The sequence below is a fragment of the Lonchura striata genome, chromosome 10, assembly GCF_050655825.1.
Source record: "Lonchura striata isolate lonStrDom1 chromosome 10, ASM5065582v1, whole genome shotgun sequence".
Taxonomy (NCBI): Eukaryota; Metazoa; Chordata; class Aves; order Passeriformes; family Estrildidae; genus Lonchura; species Lonchura striata.
In genome coordinates this window covers 4,662,080-4,684,170 of record NC_140712.1, presented here as the reverse complement: position 1 = coordinate 4,684,170, position 22,091 = coordinate 4,662,080, and the positions used below count along the sequence as shown (strand labels likewise).

Sequence of the window (22,091 nt, the reverse complement as noted above, 5' to 3'; positions counted from 1 at the left end):
CAGTATACCCGGTGCAGGTGGTTTTGGTTTATTCATTTTAGTTAAGGCACAAGTATACAATGCCTAGGAGGAAGTAAAAACCCTTCCTAGGGAAGGCTGAAATACAAAGCTTGAGCTTCTGAAAGGTCAAACTTTTATTTGCAACTATTTGCTTGTATGTAACACATTAGAGGACAGCTTGTAACCTTAGGTCATACACAGAGAAGCAGCTGAAGGAATGTTACTGTAAACCCACAAAACACAGGAGGAGAGCTATGAGGCAGAGAGGGGGGGCATGCACAAAGTGCTTCTGAAATACAAAATGAGACTGGTATGAGTGATGCAGCTAACACAAATAATCTAGACTAGATGACATGAGTCTGAGCTTAGAAGAACTTGTTTAAATAAAGGGGGTTCCAGAATGGGTTAGAAAATACAAGAGAAGCAAGAGAAAAGGTGAAGTACTATTTATTAGAAGTTATTCTGCTATGTTTTATTCTATGAAATTAATTTTCCAGTATGAAAGTATTTACATAAGACACTCCACTTAGCCTCTAAAGGTATTGCCAAAGTCTTATAGAAATAGCACAGGTGAATAAATTGAGAACCTCCACAGCAAGGAAAATGCATACCAACTTGGTTCTCAGCTGTATGACATTTGCTTTATATAGAAAGACTACAAGAACACAATATAAATTAGTTACAAAAAGGTGATACTGACAGCGCAGCAACTCAATTTGCTGAACACAAAAACCGCAAGCAGTGGCTATTAGAGCCATGCAGTTTTCATTGTGAAAATTTACATCTTAGATGACATCTGCTCCACCTTGCTTTAAGATGCCTGACATTGTACTCCTGTTCTTGGACCCTCCTCATCTTCTTCATATGCTTCTCCTGCACTGTTACGGTAGGTTTGCTCGTTTGGATCAAAATCTTCAAGGTCTACCTGATCCATCTCATCTGTAACCATAACATCTTCTCGTGAAGGAAGCAGAGCCTCCAGTAGAGACAGTTTCTCCCTTGGGAGCCAGTAGTGCTCTGGAAACTGGACCTACAGTTGTATGTATTTTTTAAAATGAGTATTTATTCATGTACAAACATGAGTATACTGGCTACAGCAAAGCATGCAGCTTACCAAAAACTGTATGATCAGGCTGCCTTTGTCCATTGGAGATTTGTAGACAGGCATCCCTTCATTGTAGATACACTTCAGGTCGCCATGTTTTATCACTTCACCTGTGGAGGCAAGAGCAGTAAGTGGGCTGCTATGATGGGATGGGCATTTCACAGCCACATGAGGCAGGGCTGTACACAAGCAGTGTTCTCATGGCACCTCAGGGAGATTGTAGCCAATTTACAGGAAGGACCTAAACCCAAGCTGTACACAACTAAGGCCACTTAGACTATTTCCCCTGCTCTAAGAGAAATACACTTTTCTTGGCACAATCTTCAGGCTGAATGAACAGATAATTTAGTAGAATTTAAGATTATTTCCTCTTTAATATCTTCCTGGCTATCCACCAACTGGGCCTGAGATCTATTAAGTATTTGACAGCTTTAGGTATGATTCTGTATGTTTTAGACAGTAACAACAACAAAGAACTAACTAAATTGACTGCCTCATGAATCTGTTGCATCATCTGGTTAGGGAAAAAAACCCAAATAGAACAATCTCCCCCAAGAACTCCAGTCCAGGTACAATTAAACAGGCAAGCAGTTCACATTGTATTAGTACTCTTAACAACCTACCTGGCCTAGTAGATATAACAAGAACTCTGTTGTCCAGAGTTTCAATTGTCTTTCTGAAACCACATAAGGCCTCTGAGAGTTGAATTCTCATTTTTGTGATTAAGTCATGCCCTCGTCTCTGAAAGACACTGTGATCCTTTTGATCAAGCACAATTATGACATCACCAGGCTCCAAATCAGGCTCCTGGTCACCTTCTCCATGAAACACTATCTTCTGACCATCTTTCATACCTGAAGAAAAGAAACCCATTTATGCTCTGCAGAACTATAGACTATTATTGACTATTATTTGGGAACCAGTACAAATATACAGTTCTTACCTTTATCAACATGAACTTCTATGATCTTTTTCTCTCTTACAACCTTACAGCCATTGCAGTTGTCACATCTGTCCTTCGGATTTATTCTTTCACCTTGGCCTTTGCATTCTGGGCATACAGTTTGGATTTGCTGCACCATGCCAGGTCCAATCTGCTGAACTATAACTTGCATCCCTCTTCCTTTACACACAGGACATTTTTCTACTGCCCCTCTCTTTCCACCATAACCTTGGACAAAAGAGTTAAATTAGATCTCAGTCTCAGAAAATTATAGTAGTCAGGCTGGAACTTAATGACTTCAAAAGCATATTTAGGATAACTTAAGAGTAGTTCAGTAATGGAATTTAGCTGCCATGACAAAATATACCCCACAAGCTGGAGATTCCTACAAACAAAATGTTTATACATGAGCTTATTGTATTAGCCTCTGCCCCACCCCTCAGTAACTCCTGGTTTCCAAGGAACTGTCCCCATACCAAATTCAACACATAAAAATTCTATTAATACTTGGAAAAGAATCTGCTTACTAAATATTTAACAGAGTACTAAGATATGAGACCTTATTAAAATTTACCTCCAAGAGGACCAGTCTAGGGAGTACTTAACTGTAAAATTAGTAACATAACACAAGCTAGTCTTCCACCTGCAGCAATTAAAGAAGTTTTACAGAATAACATTTACATCCAAGTTCTGGGTGAAGACAATTTTAATTTAGGTATCCCTAACTGCAACTCACAGTGAGTTTTAGTTTTCAATTAGAACAATCACTTTGTAACACTGTTGTTGAGAGACTTACTTTTGGTTAAGCTCAAGTAAGACTTAAATACCCTGGCAGGCTTTCAGGGATCAGGCAAAGAAAGAAGACAGAGGAAAGTAAGAAAGCCTTCAGACTTTCTCAGCCTCAGACAATCTACACAAACAACTTGAAGAGGGTTTGAAACCACTACTTGTTTTTGTTTTTTTTTTTCTTACCTTCACACTTGGCACAAATAACATTCTTTTGCAGTGCCAGTTTCCTTGTAATGCCATTATATAGGTCTTCAAGAGATACACCTAACTGGTGCACCACATTTTTGCCTTTAGGAAAAAAAAAAAGGGAAGTATTAATACTTGTTCAGCTCTTGTGAAGAAAAATGTTCATGCACAGTCTCAAGAAATGCAGAGTTCATTCCAAACTTTGAACACAAGTCAGCCCCCTTAAAAGCATGTGCAATTCCATCAGCTTCCACTAAGTTCCACCCATTTATTTCCAAACAAAAGTTGAGCTGTAATTAAGCAAAGCATCATTAAAGCCACCCTATCCCTACTCCTAATTTTGTAAGCTTAACTGAAACAGCAAGATGCAAGGACACTACCAGCTTCAGATCTGTCAATTTAGAAATTGCTATTTATGCCTGCCTATGAATTTCCATGCTACTTCATAGCATAATTTCAGTGCTTTTTACAGCAAGTTACTACTTGCTCATTTAACAAGCACTGGGCATGGAAAAAACAAAAATCTTATCATGCTTTTGGCAGCACACTGTACTCAGTATCATGTAATTTCTCCCAAATATTTTTTAATGGGATTTAAGATTACTGAAGTTTAAGTTGATGGTGTCCTTTGAAGCAAGTTGCCCAAAAGCACATGAGCAAGTGAGGCACAGATTTGGAAAAAAAGTAACTTAAACAGTTGTCTAAATCAACTCCTGACTTACTGATGTTTCCCCCTCCCCTACAGACTACCCATTCCCCCTTCAACAAAAAATAAAACAGAAATCAGTAGAAAGATGGCTATGGCTAAGCCATGTTATCTACTTTATTAGACTCTTAATGCTGGAGTAACTAGAAAAATCAGTTTACTTATTCTATCGTTGCAACAAGTAATATCCACACTATGTGCACTCAGCAGAACAGCAGTACCATAGCACAGGTGTTTTATGCTTAAGTGCACGGTTAGAGTTTCTAGAACTTGTTTAGAACTGTGTACCTCTTCTCTCTCTATTCATTCGGCCTCCACCACCAAAGAACATGTCAAAGATGTCCATGGGTGAAGAGAAGCTGCCGCCACTCAGGCCTCCTTCTTTAATAGCCTGCTCCCCACCCTGGTCATAGAGGTCCCTTTTCTTTGGGTCCGACAGAACTTCATATGCCTGGGATATAAGCTTAAACTAAAAAGAAAAAAGAAGCTCTGAACAACTATGACCAAGAGGAAAAGTAGCCCTCTCATATACAACTCCACCTACAGATTGAGCCACTATAACACCCTCTTGTAGCATTTGTTTCCAAAAGGAAACTCCCTGGGTAATAGACTGTAATAGTACACTTTTGTCCAGGAAAATCACCCCTTTCCTCCCTCTCCCCCTCCTCCCATGTTTTAAGTGGGCTTAATTCAGTCACATCCACAAGTACATACCAACTACATTTTGCTGATTGTGATAGTTGCAACAACCATTATAACCTCTAACAAATCAATTTAGAAAGGAATATGGTACCATCCCCAAAGTCCTGCAGGTGCCCAGCTGCTCATGGCCACAGCAGTGCTAGTCAGCCTAGAGCTACACAGGGATGCTCCATGCCTGCTGAGCTGGTACATCCAGCTACAGCAGAGACTTATGTGACCAGACACTGGCGTTGCTTACTCATCACAAACACAAGGACATAGATACAAATCAAAACAATTAAGGAATTTTCTTAAATAGCTATGAAGAATTTCTGATTATTAAGATTACCAAGTTTAGTTTTTAAAAATGGTTATTACTGGAATGACCATTTCAATTTTAAAGTTCCTTTACTCATGGCCATGTAACACCATGTAAGCAAAAAAAGCCAGCCCAAAATAAAAGCAGAAACGGTTGACTAAGAAAATAAGAGCAGAAAAGGCTGCCTTTGACTAGGCTACTGTTTTGAGTTCTACAAATTAGTATTCTACAGACCAATATAAGTATGGACCTTCTATTCCTGTATTAAGGTATTAGTCGACCAGCTTTTTTTGATAAACAATCCCATCAGTAACGCTTTCCCTAGTTCTCAATTGTGGTGCTCATTTATCATCCAAGTCAACACAGGCAGCAGAACGGGTCTGTGCTGATAGCATCTAAAATAGTTCTCTTGTAAGCAGTCCACCCACGTACAGCCCAGTGGCTTCCCAGGTATAGTTACCTTGGATATCTGCATTAGCATTTTTATTTGAAGAAAACCCATCCTATTCAGGACCACAAATCCATCCAGCACAACAATGCTGACAGCTGAATCCACTACCAACCTTTTCAAGGTCTGACACAGTGGCCACTGCCACATTACAAATCTTTCCAGCTTTGCCTATTTTAACCAGCTTCTCTAAGGACGATCTTCCACCATAACTACGGGGAAACTAGCATGCGTCACATTAAAAAAAAAAAAAAAAAAAAAAAAAAAAAAAAAAAAAGCTGCATCCCCTTTGCCACAGCTGGGCCGTCAGCCCTGCTGCCAGGCTCACAAATATAGAATACAGACCTAGAAGCAGGGGAGCCTTCACGTACCGGCACTACGCTCCAGGAAGGGCAAAGGAGAATGTGAGCTAGAATTGAGTACACGCTGGATGTAACAACGGCCTGTGTGAGGGGGCCCCGCGGTGCTCCCGCGGCCGGCCCTGCGCCAGCCTCCGGCTCTCCCGGCAGGGCCGCCCGTTCCGCGGCCCGGCGGCGAGCCCGGCTCGGCCCCGGCCCGCCGGAGAGCCGGACGGGGCCTGCCGCGCCCCGGGGCCGCAGGTGCCGCCTGGAGCGCGGCCTCACGGCGGGCAGGGGAGGGACCCACAGGCCCCAGCCCAGCCCCGCTCCCGACCCCGCGTACCCGCTCGCCCTCGCTGGGGTTCTTGTCGGGGTGGTACTTCAGCGCCAGCTTGCGGTAGGCGCGCTTGATCTCCTCGGAGGAGGCATTGGGCTTCACCTGCAGGATATCGTAGTACTCCGTCTCCTTCACCATGGTGAGTGCCTGTGGGAGGACGCGGCACGTTACCCTCGGGTTACCCTCGGCTTATCCCGCCCAGCGCCCCGCCGAGGCCCCGCGGGCCGCGCTGCTCACTGATGCGGTCGCTGCAAAAAAAAAAACCAACAAAAAAACACCCCAAAACAAAACAACAAAAAAAAAAAATACTAAAAAACCCCACGCCACCAGTACCGCCACCCGCTCACAGATCCCAGCGGCTCCGCCTCTTCCGCGAGCTTTATAGGAGCCCCGGCCGAATCTTCTGGAATGACGCCGCGCGTGACGTCACGGGGCTGGAACGGTCTAGAACGGCGGCGCGTGACGTCACCGGCGGCGCGCGCGGGAGGGCGGAGCCGCGGGCCGGGCCGGGCCGGTCTGGTGGGGCGCGTTTGGTTCCTTTGGCCGCCGGGCTGTGTCCGCCTTTGGTTCCTCTGGCCGCCGGGCTGTGTCCGCCTTTGGTTCCTCTGGCCGCCGGGCTGTGTCCGCCTTTGGTTCCTTTGGCCGCCGGGCTGTGTCCGCCTTTGGTTCCTTTGGCCCCCGGGCTGTACATCTGAGGCTCCCCCGGGGCCGTGCCTGGCATTCCCCGAGTACAGCTCACACAAACTGCGCTCAGCCAGTGGAGCTGGTATTGGATGGGAGCTGTAGATTATTGTCTATGCTAATGTGGTAATGCACGTCTATTCTTTCCTCTTCTTTATTGCTTTTAGATTTATATGTAATACTATTTTTCAATAAAGGTTCCAAATTAATAATTTTAGTATACGGAAGCTTTAGATGTGCTTTCCATTATGGTTAAAATGTGACTATGGAGCTAAAATATATATAAAAAACTACTCCTTTTTTTTATCTTTGTATTGTAGAGACAGTCTGTTGAGTCTAATTTAGAAAGCTTCTACCTGTGCCAGCTCTAGACAAACCTAAAGTCCTGTGGGCCCGGCAGGGGTGAAGGGTCCCTCCTGCGGTCTGGGTTCCGCCTGAGGGGTTCCTCACGGCCGCCGCCTCGCTTGCTGCCGCTTTCTCTCCCTGCTCTGTGAAATCCATTCGTTCGCCCCTGGGAGAGGCTACCGAGCATCCTGGTACAATCTGCCCCGCGCTGTCTGTTAGATCTTGTTCTGGGTAATTAGTAGATGGCTTTCCTTATGCCTTGTTCCTTAGTATTTGGGTTCTTTTAATTGAATTGGGCTAATTAATTGCTCTGTGTCTGTTATTTGCCTTTTCCTCAAGCCAGCCTGCCTAGAGCAAACTTGGAAGCTGAGCTAGTTTTCATCTTTCTCCAGGTAACCAAAAGTCTTCAAGTAATTATTTACTGCTCAGGGGAAAGTACCAGTGGATCTCAGCAATAGCATTTTTTTCCTAGAAGATGGCAATTTAATGCTTAAAATTCTCAAGTGAAAAATACAGAAAAGCTGCATAAACTGAGAACAGATTTTGCTCAAACTTGAGTTGAATAGGAATGCTTACAAGCTGCTTTTTTATTCCAGGAAACAGTTCCTTATTTCTGGGAATAGTTTTATGAAAGCAGAGTATCTCCTGTGATTATAATTACTCAAAGGTTCCAGTACCCTGCCTGGCCAACTACAGCCCAGGTAGAGTCAGGATGACTGAAGGAGAGGGCCCTGTTGTGTTGTCTAACAGTGGGAAATGGGGAAAAAGAAGAAGGGGGAGGAAAAGTAGCAGTGTGGGATTTGAATGAAAATTTGTCATAATTTAGAGCTCTGGTGCCACTAAAATGAACTTCCTACTGTATTTCAGGTAAATACTATTAGAAGATTGAATTAATATAATCTGCTTATATTCAGCATGTAAATTTACTGAAGGAGGAGGAGCTAGTTACAGGAAATCAACAGAAAATATAAATGAAAGGAACAGTTCAAAACCACAAGAAAGACATCAGTGTTGGTAACTTATTTTCTCCAAGCATGATTATCAGCAGCTGAACATGTTTTGCAATTGTGAAATTATATTGACTAGTAAATACAGGAACTCTAAAAATATTTATGGTTACTCTGTAAACTTGTAGGCCAAGAACTAAATATCTCCTTTTTAAGGCAAAGAAAAGGTTTATTCTCATAATGGTCTCTACCTTAAAGATAAATCTTTAAGCTAAAGCTATAATCTGTTGTTCTGAACATATTATTTCCTTTTAGGAAGAAACAATAAATTGGTTTATAGCTTTGTAGTAGCTGAATGCTTTAGTAGATGAGAAGCTTTCAAAGCACATAATGAATTTTAGAGATCTGGTTTTAGTATGTCATAAAAAGAGTACATAATTTCTGTGAGTAGAAATCCTCATACAGGTGTGTGTAGATACTGGTAAATATAATAAGAACTCACACTGGTGGATGGTTTCTTACTGTTAACATTTGTTACTTTTAATAACAGCCAAAAACTTGGCTGGTTTGGATCTTTGCTTAAGAGGATTGAGCCTCCTATGTCATTTACTTTCATTTTATTAGGGAGACCTACCAGCTTATGTTTACCTTCATATGCAGTATTTGTTTTCTTTATCTTTGGTTCCAGTTGGTACAATCAATTTGTTATTTATTCAAAAAATTAGTGGGAAAAGTAGTAAGGGTTGGTGTTTGGGATTATAAAAACAGGAGAGATACCACTCAATGGATATTCTTTGCATCATCACATGCATCTCCTACATCACTCTTGTTGGAGTGATGCAGTCATTCTGATACCTGAGGGGAATACAGTCTTACAGCTGTCTGAAGCAAGACACTTCCTATATATCAATGCTTTATTTATGTATTTATGGAACAGAGTTAAAATCCTCAGCAGATTGTTGTGCTTAGTAATAAAGACCTTTGTTGTGATTAGTAATAAAGACCTTTACTCATGTAGACATACTTTTCTGCAATTGCAGTCGTGGTTCTTGTACTCAACCAGCCTGGTGATCAAGGGTGTATATGCCCAACTCTTGTTTCTTGAGGTGCACACTTTACCTCCTTAAGTTTCTGCCTGTTGCTAATCAGCAATTGCTTACCCATTTTTCAGATGAACAGCTAATTTCTTTTACTGTTCTTTCCCTTTCTTCCATCCTGACACATGTAACATGAATCACCTTGTTGCTTTTTACTTGGACAGTATCAAATTTGCATATGGGTGTCAACAGGAAAACAAGCAGAGAATTTCTGTTCTCTGCAGGGAGGCAGGAATGGACTGGGAATGGGGAATAATTAGATCTGGAGCCTGTTTCATTTAGCCACCAGAGGACTCTGGTTCTGAAACAGGCTAGCACAAAACAGGAGTTAAAACCGGAGTTAAAACAGCTTCCCCGCGACCTTGGGACCATGCAGCATCTTTATATCCTACAAAAATTATGCATTTATCTTTTAATCTCATTATATAAGCCACTGCTAGAATTTGCTTGTTTGTATTTTTTTTTTAATCTAGCTATATTGCTATTGCTCATTCTTGTTGAAAGCAGTATCCTGGAGACACAGGTAAGAGACGAATCTGCTGAGCTGCAGCTTCAGCTTCTTGCAGCACCCTTGATTTTTGTAGGTAAGTATCAAAAAAAACTTTTTATTACAAACACTGGGAAAAAAAACTAGGAATCTGAGGGATTGTATCTCTTTTCAGTCACACTAAATTTGTTTAAAGAGCTTCAGTATTTCCTCTATAAGGTGAAATCAGAATCACAGCAGACTTAACTTCGTGCTGAGCTGGATTCTTTCAAGCATCCAGATCTCAAAAGTTAGCACAATTTCTACAAATGTCTTAGGAAAATATCCTTTAAATAATATTTTTAAGTTATGATTTTTAGTCTTATTAAAGATGTATGTTAAACAATCAAGTGTGACAGTTTCATTTAATGAACCTTTAATGGCCCTGGGCCCATAATTATTATACAAAAAGGATATTTTCTACAGAAACAAACTGTTAGAAAAACCTTTTTGCTATAGATGGAAAGTAAAAGATCTGTATCTCCAGGAAAAATGTAAATGATGGCATTTGTTTTGAGCTATTTTAGGGGAATGTATAGTGAGTAACTAGCAGTCACAGGTTTGTCTAATCTGAATTCCTGCATTAGAAATAAATTAGTATAAAAAGCATATGTGAATTTAAAAAGTTGATGCTTGCCTGGAGCTTTTCATTCTGGAATCTGCCCTCAGCATCATCTCCTTGGCCCAAAGTAGCATAAATTGTTTGATCCTTAAGGTATGTGGTGAGACTCACTTTTTTAGTAAGATTTAATGGAGGCTGTGCCAGTGTAATATTTGAAGACATGTTTGAATTTAGAATTTTACATAAACCGTGAAAACTACACACATTTAGTGGACCTGTGGAGTTTAATTATTTTTTTTTAACTTCAGCTAAAATGTTTTGGAGAGAGAGAAATTTTTTATTTTATGTGAAATTAGGAAAAAGAGAGAACTGTAGATAATCACAGTAAGTGTAGTTAATGGAACATAGCAGGCAGATGGCTGCAATTAGTAGCAAGTTGAATAGATGACAGGCTCTAAGAAAACTGATATGAAATAATAAAAAAATAGAAGTGGTGCAGTTTATGTAAACAAATGTAACAAGGCCTTTGAAACAGGCTTTGAATAAAGGCTATGAGATGTTCTTCTGGTAGTGGTGGGGAGGTAAGGCTTTTTTTGATTTTGTTTGGATTCAGTGCTGGAAAATGGGAAGAACAATAGGACTACCAGTTTAATGTTTGCACCAGAAAGTATTGTTTGACACTATTTGTTTCCAGTTATATGACTAAAAAAAGGGGCCCTGTCATACAGTTGCTTAAGCTAACTGAAATGACTAGCAAGGAGCATCCAGAATTAGTCCACCCCTCTGTTCATTTTTAGTAAATACAAGTTTTATGGTGAAACATTCACTGTCTTACCTTACAAGTAAAGAGATGGGCAAGTACACAGCCCTGGGTAGTTTCACATTTCCATAGTTTTACTGTGAATTAAGCCTGAAACATTCTATCCCAAGCATGCTCCACCCACACCAAGGATGGTCTACCTTGTGGTGCTGTTGGTCACTGACCTTAGTAACAACATGGCTTTGGTTTGGCCTCTCTGATATTTCTGTTTGGGATCTTATGACTGTGCAAATTTGTAGTGACAGTGTTTTCAATTCTGAGGTATCAGAGTTGCAAATTTCTTAAAGATACCAGTCCTAATTGCAGAGTGAAGGATGTGAACAGTGTGTGAGCTTTATTTGGCTTTTATATTCCTTTATTGCTTAGTGAGACTGTCAACACCCAGAAATATTCTGTAGCTGCAAAAAGCAGCCCATCCCACCACAAAAATTCTGCCTGGGTCTAGTGCAGTCTTCTGCAACTTGCATGCAGGAAGATTGAGGCATAAAAGAAAAGGATCATAGCATCTTGTAAGGTGCAACATGTAAAATCCATTTCAAGATGAAGGTTTTTTCTGCTGAACTCCATATAAGTGTATGGCCTCATTTGCTAGGATTTATTTTGAAACCTGAAGACAACCTAGACATGTACCAAAGCTACAAAGACAAGTTCTGTGTCAAACTATTACAGCTTGACATTCATGAGCCTATTGTTCAAGTGACAGGACGGTAGCTGACAGTTGCAGGAAGCACAGTTTATCACAATGATGTGAGTATTCTGTTACAGTCACATGACAGAGTCCAAAGCAACTCTTCTCCACCAATTCCTGCTGATAAATTCCCCTTAATTCACAGCCTGCCTTCCCTTCTGGTAGTAACAAGCTGCCCTTCATACTGGAGGAGTGATCTGCCACTGGAGAATGCTTGATTGTGTCAAAATAATTTGCTAACCATCGGCAAGTTTAAGGAAAATTATAGGAAAAACAAAGCAAAAAAATCCTTCATAAACACAGTGTATGCAAAGGACACAATTTTGAGGTTATCTGTTTATTCACTGAAAGTACAGCCATTTCCTTCCAGGAGACCAGCCTGTTATCCAGCCACTAAACACTCAAGATGCAACTCAATCAAGGTAATTAGCAGTTTTCTAATTCGTTTACTTCATGTAGCATCTAAAACACATTAGATGACCTGAAGAAAAAAAAGAAGAGTTTTCTTGCAACAGAGTTTTCTTTATAATGTTACTGGAAAGTTGCTTGCAAAGAAGAGACCTTGAGACTTTCTGCAGAGAATTGTTGGAACAAAGTGATTGGAGAATTATCTCAAAATGAAAGAGCTAAATCAATCCTGACAAATAGAGTTTTGCTGCATATGATGACACATTTTTACCATTGAAATACCCCCATTTTGTGTTCAGATATTTTCAAATCAAGTTTCTGGTGTTGAGAATAGATCCCTTAGAAGCTCACTTCAAAGTTTTCTTTAATTTCAGATTGCATTGTCTACAATTATATGTTTGGATATTGCGCAAGGCACTCTGGAATGAAATCCACATCTTCTACAAAGTTAATATTTGCTGCCTTAGATACTCCTAGTCACTATGGCTGTCTTTGTACCATTAAGTAAAATATTTTAGATTATGTTCTCTGTCTCTGAAGGCCATGGCAGAGCATGGCTTGCATCCCTCTTCCTCCTCCAGACAAGGTAGTCATTAATATCATCTCCAGTGACAGCCTCTGCCCTGCGTTGTCCCACACAAGTGCCAGTTCATACAAAACCATGTCAGGGAAGGTGCTCACAATGGGTGGCTTGAGCTATTCTCTAGATTTTGTTTAGTTCACTAGTATAGAAGTAGCCTAAATAGATGAACTGGATTCTTTTACATCCTGGGAAGTAATTTCTTCAGTCATGTGTAGAAACTTCCAAATTATACCATAGGCCTGCTCCGGTGAGGTGCAGGAAGTGGTGCTGGAGGAGGTTCTTGGCTGTCGCAGTGCTGGGTTTCATAGGTTCTGGACTTTAAGGCATTTCCTAATATAATTAATCTGTGTTTCTCTTTAAGAAAATAGCTTCACTGAATGTTCTTTTTTGAAACTAGTCTTAGTAAAATTAGAATTGCTTCAAATTGTGTGAATGAATTTGTGGAAATATTGGCAAAAGACAAGATTTGCATCTTTAAGCACTGTGAACTCATTAAAATTCTTCTCATGGATAATTAGAGTAAAGTGAATGAAAAAGAAAATTTAACAGTAAGCAGCTCTCAGACACTGCGACATTTCAAGCATGTTAAAATCAGAAAGAAATAGCTTTTGTAGCAGTAGTCTCCTCCTCTTGTATTACGTGTTGTTTTTTTCGAACAAATAGCCAGTTACTATTGGTTTATTTGGTTTTCCAAGTAGCTCATTTATGCCTGATCTGTACAGTTCTTCAGCATATTTGTGACCAGCTTTGCAGGATTTGTCAGCATGCCTAACAGTGGAAAGACTCTCACAAAACAGTTGCAGACTGAAAATGCAAGGAATGTTTCAGGAAGCTGTGAAAATGGGTAAAGTAGCTTGAGCATTTATTTTAACAAACTCATATACCAATTTTTCCCAGCTCAAGTTTGTCTTTTACTACTGTGCAGATCTACAGGAATTTTTTCTGGTATGTCTACGATCTAATGAAGAATAAGGTATATCTTTTGAGGCTAGAATTAGAGAAAATTGTTAATGAAGATTATAAATAGGTTTATTCTCCTATGCTGAATCCTACTTTGACTTTAAACCTAATAGCATAATTGAGTAGGGAATATGTTGCTTGTATCTTATTGGTATATAGGCTACACCTGTAAAATGTTTATTTTATAGTACGGAGGCTATTTAGCCTCTTCTCTTCTGAATTTGGGGGAGTAATCCTCAGGTAACAATTGATCTTTGTGACAGACCATCTTCTTCCTGTGAAAGGCAATAGAACTTAACCAGGTAACCCATCTCTTAGAGGTGGGAGTGGGGAAGTGAATTTTAGAAGAGTATATTTTGATGTTTATGTTACCTTTTACATGTAAAATAATCCTGCTGGGTGCTGTCTCCTTTCTGTCCTAGGCACAAAAAAAGAACACGATGTTTCTTCTACCTGTTGATCTATCACTGGAATGGTATCTTCCAAGAGAGGAATCTCCCCATCTCTAGGGTTTTTGGAAGTACTTAAGATTAGAATAAGACAGTTAATGGGAAATAGTTTAGCTTCTGATTGATAGAAGTTTATCAGAATTGCTAAGTACTAATATCTATTTCCAGAGGTTGAGTTTAGTCTTCTGTTAAGTTAAATCTAACTTCACATCTGTTTAGTGAATAACTTGCATGTTATGTCTCTTGGAAGATTCTTCTGTTCTGGGCTTTGTAATCCTGGATAAAAATCATGAGGAGCAATCCAAAGACTGAAGGTTTTCATAACAGGAAGAAGTTTAAGAAATCTTTGAAAACTTTTGAATGTATTGTTACTTCTTGAATCCCAATGTAGTTAGTAGTAGAAATGTCATTTTATGGTTTAACCTGTCTAAGAATCATAAACCACTATTTGACTTGTGATCAGTATATGTACACTCCAACTCATGAAAGTTAGTATTTTGCTAAGTTAGTAATAATGCCTCTATTTTAATCCATGCATGCTTCTATTTGTGACATATTATTAAAAAAAAATCTGAGTTTTCTTTGTTAAAGAAAAACGTTAAGGAATTTAAAAGTACAGTGGTTTGCATCCACTGCAAATAGGAAGTTTAAGCTTCATGTATTAGAAATATATTTAGCATTTGGTTTTTTTCTGAATTTTTAATGAAAGAATATCAGACCCTAGAACTCAAAATACTTTTGATACATTCAAAGACTTTGGCATAAAACTTCTGTGGTTTGTTTTTGAAGATGCCAGTGCATGTTGCCATGTTAAATGCTGTTGTTTACCTGGTGTGGTTTGAAGTTAGGTGGCAAACTTCTCTCGCTTTTTTAGTATGCTGGAAGTAGGATTTCAAGTAGAAAGGACTAGACAAAGAAAATAAAATTGTATAAAATGGAGATAGGAAAGAAAGATCTTATAAGGCTGAAATTGCATCAATGTGACCTAAAAAATGAAAGAGATGAAATAATGAGTTCTGTGTGACCTAACTTTGCTGCATTCCCTGCAAATAGCCGTAAAGAGACGGATACTGGGAGATTTCTGCTTCAGGTTTTTGCTGTGCAGGGGAGAACAGAGCCAGAAAATCTGTACCAAGGTCAGGTCTGGGTTGCTCCCAACTGCTGAATAGAGCCTTTTTGGGGGAGAATAAAAAAGGCTTGTTACATTGTTTATTTCTTCCCATTCAGCCATGAAGTTCTCAGCTACCCCTAAAACTGCTCTGCTCACCAAAATAAATGACCTGTTTTCTGAGGATATTTGTTCTTAACAAGAATAAAATATTCCAGTTCTGTTTTTTGCAAGTAAAAAAATAGGTTTTACTAGAAGGTGTGTGCCAACTGTGTTATATGATAAAATAGATCTCAGCTGCTAACTTTATCACTAGTACATTCTTCTTTATTCAGCATTTGTTTAGCTTTTAAATATATCTTTATGAGAGAGTAAGTTGTGTGAGTAATTTGACAAAGACTGGTTTCTTGTGCACTATGAAAATCAAAGTGATTGTTGAATCAGCTCAGCCTTTTTGCAAGAGTAGGAACATATCTGGGCTGATCTGTGGCCCTTTTTTTAAGTCTCACGAGGGCATGGAAACCAATTAACAGCTAAATCTAACCTGTTCTTCAAGGGCAAAGGAGAACTTTTAAATAGAATTAGTAAGGAATGTATTATAATATTGCCCTCATTTGAATAGAGGAGTAAATAAGATGACCAGTCATAATAGCAGTGTCCTGTAAAGGGCCATGGGGACCTCCTGTGACTCTACTCATTGTAGGAAAAATGTTACATTACAGAAAATTAGGGTTTAAAGAACTAATATGGTGTGTCATTATCGTGGGGTTTTTTTCCCTTATGTCATAAAAAATGAGAAAACATCTTCAGAACATCTTGGGTAACAGTTGGCAGCACCTCAGAGTCTGGAGATACAGTATTTTCTTGGCTGTTTCTATGCCAGTCTCTTTAGCTGCTGAGCTATCAAAGCTGTGGTGCTATGTTGATTTAAATCAGAGTGACTTTATTGTCTTTGTCTAGAACTCTAGGTCATATCTGCAATTCTGAATTTATTGTTTTGTGCTCATTTCTACAATCTGTCCCCAGGGTTCTGTTTTAAAATACTGGATTTGGTATTTTGGTCTTTTGTAGGATACATCAGGAAAGGATTTCTCATGAATGGGATCCAGATGAAGATATTTAGTTTCTGAAGTCTCTAGGCAAAATACCAGAATCATTACAGTTTTCAAAGGTTACCCATAAGTAATTTAAACCATTGATTTTTGCTGCTAGAAGAGTTGGCAGATGAATACTTAATGATTCCATCTTGAATTCAAATGCCCCAATGAGCTGTTGAAAATGTCTTAACGCCCAATGAAAAGTTTTTAAGAATGTACAGATGTAGACCCAAAACGCTCCCCAAAGCAACTCTAATGCAGGGCAAAGCTGGGTTGGCCTGGAGAACATGCAGCAAAATCTTTGAGAGGGGAATTCCTTAGTGTTGGAACAGAGATCAAGATTTAAGACACTTGTCACCAAGCCTGAAACAGCACAAGAAGGACACTTGATTGGAAGAAGAATGTTTTATCATCCACTTTGTAGTGGAATCCTTAAATAATCAAGCCACCAAACTGCAGGAGTTTAGAGAAGAATTTCACTAAGTTGTCTTCAAGAAAAGCAGGCAGTGAAAGATAAAATCAAAGATAAAACTTAAAAAGAAGTTCTGTCTTGGAAAAAGGCATATTTTCCAGTTCGGCCTACTTTTTTTTGTGTTTATTAAATAGGTTTAATATTTAATAGATAGGAAAGCCAGTTTAATAAAGAAGTGTTTGAGAACAAAATACTTGAGCAAATGGGGCTCTGCACACATTGCTCCCTAAGATAAACACCTGTGTGTTACAAAATATTCCTTTGGGAAAGGCAAGCAGAGAAAGGAGTTTAAAAGGTGGGGACTTTATTGTAAGAAGTATGAAGTAACATGCCCACTGCAGCATGAATGCAGTCTCTGGTGGTGGGTGAGCTAGTCGGTGACATGCTCGGAGGAGCAGCAAGGCAGAGGAAGGAGCTGCACCGGTTTGGATCATCACGGTGAGGGCAGAACAGTGCTGAGCCTTCCTGGGAGCCACTGAGTCTGGAAGCTGTGCTGTCAGAGCATCTCCAGGAGAAGCTGAATGGGATTGGTTTTGGAAAAAATCATGTAAGAGACAGAGAAATTGTATGCATTCCACAGACACTGTAACTGAGCATTTCCTCCCTATTGGGTGTGTTCTCTGTTGCAGACGGTCTGCAGGATAACTTATTTTGAAAGGACAAAAGCAGAAAAATCGTGTAAATTTTATAATGAAAGCTTTGGAAGTTAAGTGGACCTGAGCTGCAGTAACTTGGTTGACCACAGCCAGAGCTTTGCACCTTGAATATACTGTTCTTCAGCTTATCTGGTAATGAGTGCAGCATCTTCAACAGTCACCATGTCTCATCCATTAAACCAGAATAAAAAATAATTAATTAATAAAAGTATTTTGCTGTATAGTGATCTCACATGTGGTACAGCAGTATCCAGGAGCAGGGTGGGAGTGGAGAAGCTGTCTAATGAAGAAACCTCTGCAACAGGAATACCAAGAAAGGGAGGAGGAGATGGTATCTTCATTGTGAATCTAACAGCACAGGTCTGGATGCCCAGGCTAGTGCTCTGAGTGAATGTGTGCTCTGAAACTACCCACTGCTTTCATGGCAAAAAAATGTTTGTTTGAGTCTTCTTTGTGAGCAGTTGTGAATGTGATTTCCAAACGTAAAAGTACTTTGGCTTGGTTTATGTGTGTAGAGGATTATGAGTAAATATTCTGATGTCTAAAGGAATACCTTGTCCTGAACAATGTATTAACAATTTATGTATGTAATTATTTGTTAAACTGCTTATTTTTGCAGCTTTACAGAAAGCCTCTCTCTCTAGAAAGATTGATCTTTTAAATTTTTGGTAATTTCTGTAGAGAGCTGATTGGTAAAAACTTAACATTGACAAGATTAAAGGAGTTAAACAGGAATAGGATAAGGAATACCAAAAGAATGTGATGTCTTTTTATTTTTTTTTTTGCTCCCATACGTAATCTGTTTAATGAATAGGTTTGCCTTAAATTTCATAATAATATGATGACTGCATAACAGTGTTCATATTCTCTTGATGCAGTTTGTGATAGTAGAAATCACTCTGCAGAAAGAAGGCCAAAATGTATCCTAGACCATAAATTTAATAGTTTTTAAATTTGAGAGAAAAGCTACAACCTAATTATACAGGACACTCAGTGTATTCTGTAAGGCTTATTTAAGTGTGAATTTCTGTAAAATGTTTTTTCCAAAGAAGAAAATGGTTTATTATCATATTAAAGACTGACTTTGTAGACTTTCAGGTTTTTTTTTCAGTTATATTGTTTGTATTTTCACTAGATTTTACTATGAGGAAACATTTTAGAGGACAGGAAATATCTGACTGTATCTGGCCTAGAGCATGAGATGTAAACAGAAATTCTAATTCTCAGAACAGGAAACAGAGCCTGTGGAAGAAAAAGGCTAATTCCAAAGTCCCCTAAAACAACAACAAAAAATTATGGAAATTAGTATCACAGTGAGTAGTGCCATTAATGACTAAGCATCATTATGGTAACATAATAAACAGTTTTTCTGGTGTGCAGTTAGCAAAAGAGCACTCATTTTGTAATTATAAAAGCAGAGAGATTTAGCTGTGGCGTTTAGTTTCCGTAGTTACAATAAGAAGTGGTACTGTATTTAGTGGTTTGTATCAAATACACTCAAACAAAACCAGTAATTGCTATGAAAGCAAATCCGGATTGGATGCTTCTCCTCTGGTGACTCACACCCAGGAAGAGTTGTCAGTTACATCAGTCATTATTTTACCTCACACATGCTTCCTGGGTTGCAAAGATAAATCTCACTAGAGCTGTTACAATTGTGGAAATACAGAGGGAAAGGAAGCTCTCCCTTTGTTAATCCCTTTGTTAATAGGCAATGTTTAGATTCTTGCTTTTCATGGTGGCCTGGTGTGTGAGAACAGCTTCAGTGTGGAATAGCACCCAAGGGGCACAGGGCAGTGGTGGGAGCTGCAGGTGGGGTGGGCAGTGTTGGGCTTTGCCCCAAACCTCTGGATAGGCCAGCCCAGCCTAAGCTGTGCTTTTGTCTCAGGTGAGTGCAGTGTGTTGAATTCAAGCAGTAGAGGAGGTCATGTTTGCTAGAGTGGTATCTTGAAATTAAAGCCCAAATTACATCAGGAAATACTGTCATTCAAAAATCACCCATGCTAATGGAGTTATACAGAAATATGCTTTGATTAGTTCTAGCTGGTCAATGTTTTGGAACTTTATCTCAGTTTTTCCTAATTGTTCAAGTGACCTCTACTGTTAAATTCTCACTCTGTCTGATTTGTAATGGTTTTTGCTTATTATCTTTGGAATTGTAAACTTGCAGAAATCAGATGCAGAAAGTCCACCTTTAAACTGGTAGTTGGATTTTGGAAGATGCTTGCCCTGCGCTAGTAACATTGAATAATTTATGCAGAACCTCAGTCTTAATGAAAAATTTAAGAGCCACAGTCCATATCTCTGAAGCATTTTGGTGTTCCTGGGGCATCTTGGCACCATGCTGTGGTTCTGCAGTGCCTTTTCTCCTTGCTGAAATTTATGCTCAGAAAGCTCTTGATCAGACAGCCCCACCAAATTCTGCTCAGTTCAGTCTTGAACAATTCCAGATACCATAACCATTCTTGGATATTTACTTAATTGTTAAAGGAATAACGCCTAATAAAAGGTTAAAGTAGAGTCATCAAAGCCACATTCTGGCACTCTGAATATACACAGAAATTGTTGGAAGAGAAAATTTCTTAATTGTACTTTCAGGACAAAAAAACCTCATTCTCAAGTGAGCTGCTTCATTCATGGGGCAAGAACTATGTTGCATGGGGTGTTACCAACTTCAATACTCACACAGATACTGAATGTCTAGGGATCCTCATGGAACTTTTGCACATCGAAGCATTACTAGAGAAAGTCCAGAAGTTCAAGTGTTGGTTGGCTGGTTTTCTATAAAGAGAATATAATGTAAACTGAACCAGTATCCTATAACAGATAAGAATAAAGCAAGCTAAAAAGATAATAATCAGGGAAAAGTCATTATTGATGTTTATTAAAGTTTTGAGTATCATCAAATGAGGCTCCTCTGATACATTATTAATCAGAGTAATTTTATTCAGAAGGCTTTTCTGCTCTTTGTTTTCATCCAAAAAGTTTCAGTTATCTTTGAACCAAGACTTAATGACCAAGTTTATTTGTTTTGTAAAATAATAATAAGCTTTATTATTCCCAAGATATTTAAAGGAAAAGGTTCCACTGGATTGCTAAACATCAAATATAGTTTTTCTTTAAAGTAGGAAAAGAATCAAGAATTATATCAAGTGTTTTGAGATGGCAGACAAACATATGTTCTTAAGTTATTTCAGATGGGTTTTTTTGGTTTTATTCCCAAATAGGTCTTCCTGGTCTTTCATTCTCTCTTTGCAATCCCACTTCATTAAGTCACCATTTCTTCCACATATCAAACACAGGCTTACCTTTCAAAATGCAGGACAATCCCCTTCTATATTTAAATTACTCAGTTTCTCATCAGCATCTGCCTTCACCAAGCCAGTGACTATTTTCACATCCTCATTTTGCTTATCAGACAAGCCCTTTCATGTTTTATGCCGTTATGCCATTAACAAGAGAGAAAATATCCTCACAGGCAAGATTAGTGATGACTCCTTGTTTTCCTTCAGCTGCTTTTATGACCTGTGCCCTGCTCCGAGGGGACCTGTGGGGAAGAGCAAGACAGGAAAAGAACTGTGGTTGTAACTTCTGAGGGGTGAAGAGTTACATGGGATGCTGCATTACTGTAAAGGGGACACAGCTTGGTTAAGGCTTTTGTGACTAGCAATAATAAATTATCGGAGTGTCCCACATATTTAAGTATTTTTCAAGTGTGGTTGTTAATATGAAATGGGAAATAGTGCCTGATGTAGTGTTTGGTGCTGCTGTTTGCTCCCTGTCACCACTGTGTAAAAACTGCTTTGAAGTTATTTATTTGAAAGCTGCGAAGGGCATAGTTTCAACTTTTTTCTACATTTTGAGTTAATTTATTACACTGTGGAGGGGAAGGAATTTCTGGGCTTCACTCAGGACTCTTCTGTTGTACCTCTGGAGAAAGAATTAAGGAAATCTTAGCTTCTTCTTAGCCTTTAAAGGCTACCGGTTCCCACCATTTTTTCTATGAAATGAAATTAGCTAAACTGCTGCTATTATTGAATAATCTGTAGTGTATTGCTATGTTCAGTAATTTCTAAATGCTTATGGTTTAGATATTTTGTACATGGAATTCTTAGTAGTCTGTCATCTTACAGACTTTTTGGGCTGGAGTTTGTATTTGTACTTTAAACTTGGTCTGTTTACTTTTAGGAAAAGTTAATTTCATTAATGTATTAATGATAATTTGTTGTGTTGGTGACATTTTTGAGAATTATTTTTAGTAGTATTAGTATTAGTATTAACTAAATTGCCTTATCTTCCTGGCCTGAAAAAAAAAGGCCTGACTTCAGAGCTTCAACAGGTATCTGCAGTGACAATGTACAAGGTGTTTTTATACTATCAGTGTCAGTATGATCAGGGTTAAAATTGGTAACTCCTTCTTCATACTTGTATAGTTCATGGCCTCTTTGTGGAAGTTCAAATTTAGTGTCTGCATCTGGTATATTCCATGATGTTATAACCAAAAGCGTGAAATAAAGAATGTCATTCTTAGGGCGAGGCATTTCCATTTCACTAGGTCATAGTGGAGTTTGCAAAAGTCAAAATGTATGTGATAGCTCTGAAATTTCTAATTCCACCTGCTTGTATTTCAAAGTGTTTGCAAGCTGTGTTTTTGTTTACCTTTTGATATCTATTTTGCATATTTGTATGTTGATTGTAGTAGGTCCTGCTAGTGTTCCTGGATAACATCTTAATAGTTCTATTTGCTTTTAGAACCTTTACAGATGCACAGACTGTTGGCAGGAATCTGCTACCTCATTTAGAGGAGACCCGGGGTGAAGGCATAGAGCCAGCAGGTAAG

At 39.0% G+C, this 22,091-nt stretch overlaps 2 protein-coding genes across 35 annotated transcripts in view; one reads left to right on the top strand and one right to left on the bottom strand.

Annotated features, from left to right (window-relative positions):
- Nucleotides 1-12: 12 nt before the first annotated feature.
- On the bottom strand, nt 13-6,274 carry DNAJA4 (DnaJ heat shock protein family (Hsp40) member A4). 4 transcript variants are annotated; one of them, XM_021547359.3, is made up of 8 exons: nt 6,200-6,274; nt 5,859-5,999; nt 4,018-4,198; nt 3,021-3,125; nt 2,049-2,276; nt 1,729-1,959; nt 1,115-1,215; nt 13-1,030 (listed from the first exon to the last, which is right to left on the bottom strand). In XM_021547359.3, exons 2-8 carry the CDS (start codon nt 5,988-5,990, stop codon nt 812-814), a joined length of 1,197 nt encoding a protein of 398 aa, XP_021403034.1. In that variant the 5' UTR covers nt 5,991-5,999; nt 6,200-6,274; the 3' UTR covers nt 13-811. The 4 variants fall into 4 exon arrangements, with proteins under 4 accessions (XP_021403034.1, XP_021403032.1, XP_021403033.1 ...); XM_021547357.4 differs by having other exon boundaries at nt 6,186-6,224; XM_021547358.4 differs by having other exon boundaries at nt 6,090-6,206.
- A 137-nt stretch (nt 6,275-6,411) lies between these two features.
- Nucleotides 6,412-22,091, top strand: part of ACSBG1 (acyl-CoA synthetase bubblegum family member 1) — a 40,076-nt gene continuing 24,396 nt past the window's right edge. For 4 of the 31 annotated variants that reach the window (XM_021547351.4, XM_021547350.4, XM_021547352.4 and 1 more), the window contains exons 1-2: nt 6,412-13,353; nt 22,004-22,086. In XM_021547351.4, coding sequence (XP_021403026.3) covers nt 13,274-13,353; nt 22,004-22,086 — 163 coding nt within the window. In that variant the 5' untranslated portion in view covers nt 6,412-13,273. Of the gene's footprint in view, nt 22,087-22,091 lie in introns of all 31 variants that reach the window. The other 27 variants (XM_021547353.4, XM_085588438.1, XM_085588441.1 and 24 more) reach the window with 23 other exon arrangements.

What these genes read in the sequence shown, in the direction of transcription:
- DNAJA4 (XM_021547359.3), bottom strand. Translation starts at nt 5,990, where the DNA reads ATGGTGAAGGAGACGGAGTACTACGATATCCTGCAGGTGAAGCCCAAT. An exon ending in ACCCCAGCGAGGGCGAGCGG is followed by an intron (nt 4,199 to 5,858) that starts GTACGCGGGGTC and finishes TTTTCTTTTTAG; the next exon opens with TTTAAGCTTATATCCCAGGC. An exon ending in AGAAGTTCATGTTGATAAAG is followed by an intron (nt 1,960 to 2,048) that starts GTAAGAACTGTA and finishes TCTTTTCTTCAG; the next exon opens with GTATGAAAGATGGTCAGAAG.